This window comes from Natator depressus, chromosome 10 (assembly GCF_965152275.1).
Source record: "Natator depressus isolate rNatDep1 chromosome 10, rNatDep2.hap1, whole genome shotgun sequence".
Classification (NCBI taxonomy): Eukaryota; Metazoa; Chordata; order Testudines; family Cheloniidae; genus Natator; species Natator depressus.
This window is the reverse complement of record NC_134243.1, coordinates 49,156,269-49,166,105: the sequence shown is the minus strand read 5'-3', so window position 1 is coordinate 49,166,105 and position 9,837 is coordinate 49,156,269. Positions and strand designations below refer to the sequence as shown.

At 34.7% G+C, this 9,837-nt stretch overlaps 1 protein-coding gene across 4 annotated transcripts in view; it reads right to left on the bottom strand.

The window, feature by feature from the left end:
- Nucleotides 1-1,797: 1,797 nt before the first annotated feature.
- Nucleotides 1,798-9,837, bottom strand: part of SCAPER (S-phase cyclin A associated protein in the ER) — a 358,776-nt gene continuing 350,736 nt past the window's right edge. For 2 of the 4 annotated variants that reach the window (XM_074966057.1, XM_074966059.1), the window contains exons 31-33: nucleotides 7,448-7,639; nucleotides 4,469-4,520; nucleotides 1,798-2,727 (exon numbers count right to left, since the gene is read on the bottom strand). In XM_074966057.1, the coding sequence (XP_074822158.1) occupies nucleotides 2,624-2,727; nucleotides 4,469-4,520; nucleotides 7,448-7,639 (348 nt within the window). In that variant the 3' untranslated portion in view covers nucleotides 1,798-2,623. Of the gene's footprint in view, nucleotides 2,731-4,468; nucleotides 4,521-7,447; nucleotides 7,640-9,837 lie in introns of all 4 variants that reach the window. The other 2 variants (XM_074966056.1, XM_074966058.1) reach the window with 2 other exon arrangements.

Genomic DNA, 9,837 nt, shown 5'->3' with positions numbered 1-9,837 from the left:
CTGTTCCCAAATTCTGTGCTCACACCTGGGCAGACTCACTGAAAGCAAGGGGCCTGAGAGCCTGTGGGGTCCATTCGATTACCTGCTTGTCGTTGCTACCCCTTGGCTAGCCCACTCACCTGAGCAATGAGGCCCCCCTTCAAGCAGAGCCCCATGACTGGCACCACAAACTGTGAGCTTCTGAAAGAGACGGTCCAAACCCCTCCAATATCACACAAGGACTTGTTTTCTTTAGCTTGCCCTGCACACTGCTGGCAAGTGGCTGTTTTCTACTGAATAAAGTATTTAAGCACCAACTACCCCCCCTTCCTGTCCCAGAAAAAAAGTTTGAATGAATCCTTGGTGATCAAAGCTGCTCCAGTGATCCTTCTGGGACCTGTCTGCAAACACTTTAAATCTACTTAATGGCTGCTGTAGCCCAAATGCTTGGTATTTCCAAGAACCACAGGCTGTTCCAGCCAGCAAGATGGATACTTTAAATAGGTTTAGAGACCTTAACAAGAAAACAAAAGGCAACCTATCTTAATCCTTTCCCCCCAAACTCATTTGGCTACTCATAAAAAGCAGTGGCAGCGAGAAAGTCAGGAAATAAAGTGCCCTCTTGTTCCCTCATTATTAAGATCAACAGCAAATTTCATATTTGCCATCTTGGATTTCCCTTTTTCTGGGAATTTTTAGTCCCAAATTCCCTTTTGGTTATGAAAGTAGGAAACCTTGAAATACAGTGACATTGTGAACTGAGTGCCTTTCCAGCTGCAACTGACACTAGCATCCAGCCACCGCCAGTAGTTTGTGAGCAGCAGGAGATTGTTACACAACCACCAAAGTGCTCAGAAACTCTTGAAAATAGAGGGTCCCATCCTGTTTGCACTGCAGAGGGACAACTTGCCATGGACTTGAATAGGGGCAGGGACTGGGCTAGAGACCAACAGAATTCAAGTGTGCTCTGTTTAGCGGTTAGGGCAGGGAACTGGGTTCTTTTCTCCCAACTGCATCTTTACAGTGGGGACATTACTATTAATTTGTGTTACCATAGCTGCAAGGAGCCCTAGTCATGAATCAGGACTCTATTGTGCTAATTGCTGTACAAACAGAACAAAAAACTGTCCCTACTCTAAGGATCTTGCAATCTAGTAATACCTCCCTGACAGGGCTGCTTGCGGCTTAATTAATGCTTGTGAGGTGTTTTGATATCTTTGGATTAGTGAAGTGTTGCAATGATATATTTTAACATTTGATTATTATGTATGCAGCACGGTAAATGTGCACAGGGCTTTATCATACTGACAGTGTTTTGTATATTTTCTACGGCAACAATTTTGATTTTTCAGATTATTTTCTACATTGTCTTCTTTCTAATCAGAGTCTTCCTTCCTTTGCCCCATCCTTCATGTTATCACCGAGGCATGTGCCATCAGAATCTCTGCTGTGACTGTAAATTGTGATGTTAAACACACTGACTTGACGGTGGCTGGCTAGTTTAGAGGGAACAACTGTCTTTACATGCACAAATCTTGACATTGAGGAAAAATGGGGAAAGAAAGGAAAAAAAAATAGGGAAAGGAATTGGACCCTGCAAAATCCACAACTAAAACTCTTCCTGAGTATGGTGGGGAGCTGTGTAACACTATTCTTCAAGATGCTCACCTTGTGTTCGCATATCAGTTTGTAGGCCTGGGGTCTGATTTTATACAATATATAACAGTCTTTAAACATTCTACAATACAATTTTTTATTTGCTTACAACAACATGGTGGGATTTATGTTACACCCTTTTCAATGCATTCTGAATAAGTTTATAATATCCATATTTTTCTTTTTGTCTCATGTTTGTGTGTGCCTGGTAAGTGTTACGATTCACCAGGGGAAAGTAGTCATCTGAATCACCACAGACTGTCATATTTTTGAGAAATAATTTTAGCCTAGCTAAACAAGCAAAATAAAATAATCTTTTCAACAGAAGCACTGTCATTGTGGTCTAATATTGCTTGACATAGCTTTATGGAAACTCACCATTAACAGTACCAAGGTGCATCACAATTTTTTAACAATTATGATGAAAGTCTTATTCAAACTTTAAAACTGTGTGGGCTTAAAAAGTTTATTACAAATGAACTTATTCTAAAAAATCCAAGAAAAAAGTCTAAATGAACTCTAAATTGAGTCAAATCAGGATAAACTCATTAAAATTTTGATTAATTCAAAAGATGCCTCAAGACTTCTATTTCTATTTATGAGATTGTGTCGTCTGTAGTAATTTGAATAAGTCACACTACAAACAGAATAAGTTATTTTATTACAAGATACATAGAAGATAACATTTTCTCTATTTGTAACCTAATTTCAGCAGTTTTACAGTGCAAGAAATACACATCATAGGGTAGAACCTACCAAAACCATGACATAGTATGTAAATGAAATAAACAATTTTCAAAATTAAAAAACAGAGCGTTAAAGTATCTACAGTACTTAAGACATAAATAGTGCAAATTATATATATCTACAACATAAGTATTTAGAGTATCTAGAAGTTTCCAAAACAGTTTCTTAAAGTATGTAGTTAGCACAAATTGCTTAACATTAACATGTTAGATGTTTTAAAAATCGAAACAAAACGAAACACTTAGTTTTTCTCTTTTTTCAAGAAGAACTGTCGTGCTTCTTCCCAGGCCTGGCAAGGGAATCTGTTAGACAGCTCAAGATAATCTTGGGAAGTGAAGAATTTTTCTGCTAAAGAGAAAACATAAAATTATCAAACTATTCTCTCTTAATATGGTAATAAAACAAGAATAAAAAAACCATGGGCAATTCAACTTGATTCGCCTCTTTTACCTCCTATAAACCAAGTCCTTAAAACACAGAAAAACAGTTCTACGCCACTATAGATGCATTATTTTCTGGTGAAGGGAGCTATCCTACCTCAATGAAGTAATGGCAAAACACTTCCTGCGTCAGTCTCTCTGTTCCAGCTAAGCTCTGCTTCAGACATTAACTGGGCTTTATGCACCTTTGTGCTCCCTGTGTTTTGGGACCAGTCAGGCAACTTTGAGGTTGCCCTAATTTGTCACTGGCTGCCAATTATTTTAATGGGGTTCCATGAAGGTGAAGAGATCTGCCCACAGGAAGCTCATAGCAAGATCAGGAACTTAGGGCCCTATCTTGCAAACTTTTAGTACTCCTTTCATAAGTACTTGCCAGTGAAGTCAATGGGACTACTCATGGAAGTAAAGGTTTGTAAGATCAGACTCTTCAAGTACTGTAAATGATCATAATTCAGCTTCATGATACAATGGAACTTGCTTTTTATATTGAATCAAGTAGAATAAAAGTCCAACCTTGTTTATTTAACGGGACATTATTTTTGAAGTTTAAAATGATATACTTAAAAAAATAATCCTGATTATGTTGTTAATCATACCGTAGACTGTTATAATTGGAATTAGTTTAGAAATCAAACTCACCTGTCGCCACGTATTTTGCCTTTCATTCAGTTTGGACAATGAAAATAAAATAGTTCGTTTTCTCTTTGATTTTTAGTTTGTTTCACTTGCAGGTTCTCATGCATAAACACAATGCTGTAATGTCTGTGTTACAAACACTGCAACAAAGTGTTTGTTTCAAATCAAACCAAAAATGTTTTAATTGATATTAAAAAGTATCATGAAACTGCTAAAATATTTGATTTTGTAAACATTTTTTAAAAACTCAAAGCCTTAATTTTGCACCTAGACTGCCTAACAGTATCCTGTTAAATGTACTGCAATGTGCTAACTGGTTATCATTGTGAATCACTTCTTGGTGGTTGAAATAAAAAAAAGACGATAAAAGGGTCCACTGTACTGTATGCTGAATATGGAGAACCCAAAACGAGCTCCTGAGTCACCAGCACATCTGAATCTGAAGCCAGTCTACTAGGCAATGGCTGTCTCAGATGAACATCTTTCAAAATTTTAGCTTGCAGTGGTTAATCATGTCCCACATTCCAAAGGTATTTATAAGAACAGGAAAATAACGCAGTAACCTTTTACAAACAGATAGAGTGCTTATGCAGAAAATCACAGGAGAATATTTTACTCATCGTTTCCGGCCATTGTCTGGGGGGCTATTGAGGTGCATCAAAATGTTCATGTGGTTCCAGTGACTTAAAATCCCTGCATAGAGAGCTACTAACGTGCGTAAATGTATGCATATGTGTAAGTGTTTGCAGGACACACTAACCCATCACGCTGCATTTAACAATATCTACAGTCTGAACTTCTGATGCTATAAGCAGTAAAACTACAAGTTACAAGTCATGTAAATAAGTCAAGCTAATAGAGTGTCCCTAAATCTGTGATGTCATTTTGTTGTTTACTGCATTTTTTTTTATTGTGAGGGTAGATACCATGAGCTAATCCCAGTAAAATGCAAGATCATCCCTATATTTGTTATGTAATCGCTAATTTGGTAAATTTCACTGGAGACATACCCCTTTGTTGAGAAGACTGGTTATCTGTTTGGCCTGAACTCTGTGTGAAATCCTATAAAAATAAAACAAATGTTATTTAGTTTTCAGATCTACTATATGAAGAAGTAAAAAAGACATGAGATTTAATTTTTCATAGTTACAAGAAAATAAAATTCTTCTAATGAAACCTGTGAATGAATAAACTTAGATCTGTTTGTTATAAAGAAATAACAAAATACTATTAAAATTTAAATCATATTATATGCAGTTGATTTTAACACTTTCCAGAAAAATGCCTTTATTTTGTGCAAGCAGAATGCCTTCTTTTGAAACTAAAACCACCTCTTATCATTATATGATTTTTAACTTTAACAAAACTCTAGCTACTGCTGCATTTCTTTAAAACAGAAGTCTTGTCAGATTTATATTTTCTACTTTGTATAATATATGCTTAAAGATTTCTTCAGTTGTCACTCACATATTACTAATGTTTATTATCTCTACCTAAAGACTGATCCTGATCTCATAGAAATCAATGGGAGTTTTGTCACAGATTTAACTAACTCTAGATTGTACAATAACTGACTGTACAATAGCAATATATCATAATAAAATCTAGGTGCCCAATCCTGCATACCATGTGCCCTGTTTGTAGTCTTTTGCTTACGTAGGGCTCAAACTCACACCCAATGAAGTCTGAACTTTGCCATTGATTTCAATGGAAGCAGTCTCATACCCATAAGTAGCCAGTAGGATTACTCACGTCAGTAGTAAGGGCTTTCAGGATCAGGCCCTTCATTTAAGTATCTGTCTAACATAGCTGATATTTTTGGTTCATGCTGATATATTATCTGATGTAAGAGCAATGGCTTATCAAATCATGTATATTCAGTTAAATAATATTTTGATCTATTTTAACACACTGCATCCAGATTTAGAAACAACAAAAACAACTACGATGATGTAGAGTGTGGAAAGAATTCTGTTTCTGGGGTGATGTTAAATGTATAACTGTAAAGTCTGATTGAATCATTTTCCTCTTCTGAGTTAGCCTTGTACACATTTCTAAAAAACAACTATATTTTAATGATATATTTTTCATGATATATATTTGTATATGTAGTCAAATATTCAAATAACCAGAAGAATTTCTTTTTGCATTTTCTAGCACAAAGGATCCCGTTCTCTCATGAGGTGGGCAGATCCTAAAGTCGGAACTCAGATAAAACTCCCATTAAAGCAAATGGTAGATTTACCCGAGTAAGGACTGCAGAGTCTGTCTCCTGATGAGAGTAAGTTGACATATAAATACAAATGTAAATCTGTTATTTCCTTATTGATATCTGAAAATTCCTTGACTCTTACAGTACTTATCATATGCTTTAAACATTTTGGGCCAGATTCTCTGGTGTAAACTGTCATAGCTCCACTGAAGTCGATAGAACTGTGACAATTTGTACCAGCTGAGGATCTGCCATTAGATTTTTAATTTTGATGTCAAAACATCTTCTAAAAACCTGTAAGAAATCAATGTGCCGTTGCCATTTGACTTCAAATATTCCTATGAACTGCAAATCAGGATAAATAGCACCTGAATTAATATTTAATAAAGTAAAGCTAACTTTTGTAATTTTATTTATGCTGTGGTTTCTCGATCAGAAACCATCACCAATGCCAGTCTCACTTTTACAGTGAGAAAAGCTAGGTAAATAACTTTAATTATGAAGATCAGATTAGTGTCTGGAGTAATTTCCCGCCCCCCTCCCTTTCTGGTGAGGAAACTGCAGTTTGTGTGTGATGTTGAACTTGTGTTTCTTAAGTTATATCAAAGGCAACTAGAGATTTCATATAAGCATATTTTAATACTTTAAAAAAATAAAAAATGAATTATATTTTTATATGCATACAAAATGAGTTGGTTACAAGAGGAACAATTTTTTAAGTGTTAAATTCTAGTGTTCTTTGTAACAATTATGCAAAAATTCGGAGTATTCAAAATGATGAAAATATAAAGTTACAGTACACTGAAAAGCTTGATGTCATCTGAAAGACTTTTTAATAATTGTTTAGCTTTTATGTACTCTTCACAAAATATATCCAGTCCAGATTTGGAAAATTTGGAAAGCTTTTGAAAAAAACCCAACAACTTAATTTTCTCCATTCAATTGGTCATACATCATCAGCTACAAATAATATTGCTTTATCAACAATTATAACTTTCACTTGACTGCTACAGAATTCAATCTGTTCAATCAATATCAAAATAAGTTTTTAAATTAAAAAATCAGAATATTTAGTTAAGCTGCATGTACTTTTTAATTTGAAAATAGTTAATAAATCTTTTTCATATGTATATTTTTCATAATCTGATGAATAAAGCACAGAACATCAGTTTACAGAAAGAGAGTACAATCCTGCAAACCCTTGTTCATGAGAGTAGTCTCAATTAACTCAATGGTTTACACATGTAAAGATTGCAAGATCAGAACCATAATATGTATTCTGGTATTTTTATTTGTGTGCGTGCATGTGTGTGTATATATATACACATATACATACACACGCATGCACAAAGGATTGTTAAGTTCTCTCTGCTAATCTGTTGTACACAGCATGTAGTTGTGTATCTATCTGTAACTAGATGCATTATAGAAAACAAACAACACGTGTACAGTAAAGTATCTTCCTTAAAAATCAGTATTTTAAAAACTGTCTAGTAATAGCTGCAACTAGTGCACATTTCACCAGCATGTCCAGTCACTTTAATGAAAATAGAGTCCCACATGTGACAGTGAGAACCCAACTACTTAGAAAGCTTTTAGTACTATAAGAAGCCTCAAGTACAGAAATAATCTGTGGTTTGAAAAATAATTGGAAGATGTCAAAGTGTTTAAATGTTATTTATTTGTACTACCTAAAGTGAATTAATTTCATATGCACAGAAAAGACGAAAGTATTGTAGTCAGATTGTGTGGAATTGCACATCACTGGAATATCTACCTGAATGAATGTGGCAAGTAAAACACAACTCATCTCCTGCTCCAGAATGATCTTGTTCTGAGGGTTATTGTAACAAGCAGCTATTAGCGTAGGAAAGAGCACTTTGATTAGGCGAGGATCACTGAAATACTGGAAAGGCAACTGGCATAGTTTCTGCAGCACTGTGGGGTGACGGCCAGATTGTACAATTACCTGAAAATACAAGAGTAACATAACATTAGAACACTTGTGCTGTCTGCTCTTACTTTTACATTAACTGGCAGGAATTTGGAAACTATAGTAACTAAAAGAACATGGTTGAGAAGAAAATGTTTAGTGAATGCTAAAAGAAAAGCTCACAGGATTTAATCAAAATCATTTCTGTAATACAAGTATTATTTCCATAGCAGCACAAGAATGTAAGGAATATTTGACTACAAAGCATCCTTTTCTTGCATAATTGAAAAAACAACAACTAAGCAAATAAAAACAGTTATTTGAAGACTACTATACACCATTTAATGGTGCTGTAAGAGAGACAAAGAAATACTACAAAGAGACTACAATAATTTACAAACACACACTTTTAAAATATAATAAGCATGATTTCTGAAAAATAATAAAAAGATCACCAGTAATGAAATAACCCTTATGATGCACGTTCATCCTTTACTAGAATTCTCTCTAGCAATTATAAAAGACTATGTTTCATCATAGATGTCTGCTACACATTCACCCAGGCTCTGAAAAGAAAAGGTGATTGTAAATTGCACAGCAATGAATTTCAGCAAGTATAGACTCAGAAAGATCCTCCCATCTGTACTTCTTATCTCAGTTTCTATCAGTGCCATTGACTCTAAAAGGAGAATTGTTTAGATAAATGGAACTGTTGTCATGAAGCAGGCTAGGTTTACAACTGTGTACATCTTAAGAAAAAAAGCAATGCCATTAATGGTATCTTGCAGGGGAACCATCCTAATTTACTCACTAGTCCTACAAAGTCTTGATGATAAACTAAAAAATGTCAAAATCAGATCTGTTCCAAGTAACCTTGATGAGACAATTATAATACGAAAGAGCTGCTTGACCCAAAGTTGGCTTTTCAGTATAGGAGGAAGCTCCTATAAGGTTAGGAACACTGTAAAACTTAAGGTCATGACTGTAAATTGTACTTGGAAAAACACAATTTTACAGGTACACACCCAGACAGGACTGCGTTCAAATTAAAACCAGAAGGACAGAAAGAAGCAGTGGAGACCACAGGAACATAAATTACAGGGATTTACAAGTTTTCAAAGCACTTTTAACAATACGTTAAGAACACACTCTCAGTTGATAATGCAGTTTGGTTTAAGAACAAGATCAACAAAGTAATAGTTCACATTTTTTAGTTCAATAGCCAAAAAGACATTGAAAACCCTTCAGAGAATACTGATAGGAATGCCTTAATTCTCTTAAATCCAGGAGGAATTTAAAAAAACCCAACCAAATATGTGACAATTTAGCATGCATTCAGACATTGCTCTCTCAAGAAAAACATTATATGCATTATCAATAAAGCACCAGGATGAATCTATATTTTATAAGCTACAAATTCTGTAAGCAAATGATCACCACTTTTGAATGTATAATTACGGTTTTCAACCCTAGCTATTTCAATATTTTTAATGTATCTCCATATTCTTCTCTTTTAAACTCTACTGCTATAAGAGTAATTAATTCAAAAATGCCACCATAGGCTGGAATAACTGCAACTGATACAATTCTGACTCACGGATGACAGAACTCTTTGGCTTCCTGTTAATGGCTATTGTACGTGACAAATGGGCAGGAAAAGTGACTTCCAGGGTACTTCATTTCTCATCCTACAATACCAATTCTAACTAGCTATTTAAAAAATGTACGGATAGTTAGCAACCTCTTTCCAAAGTAGCTCCACATATATCTACTGCATTCATAGAATTAATATTTAAACATCTTTTTCTTTTCAGTTTTAAGGCTGGGTTACTATGTAGGCATCACAAATAAATGCATTGAGCTAATCTACTAGAGGCACCGATTATTTTAAGTCTGGCATTTATCACATATGGAATCAATTTAATGATTTTAGTTCATTGTATCCAACGTGGCTGATAAAACTGATACAACTGGGAGTATGTACTCTGAAGAAACCAACAAAAGAATTAACCACTTATTGAAAAACAACAAAAGTACAGCTTCTTCGTTCAGTGAATGGAGTAAATAAAATTCAGCATCTGATTTATAACACTGAACAGTAAAGAAAACAAATCAAAACTTCCCTTTTACTCTCCTTTATGACGGTTAAGTAGAGTTTCAACATTAAAGTTAATTTCTTTCTCTCTTTTTTTAAAATAGTAATATCAGATCCTCACTTGCCTCTCTTTGCTGAG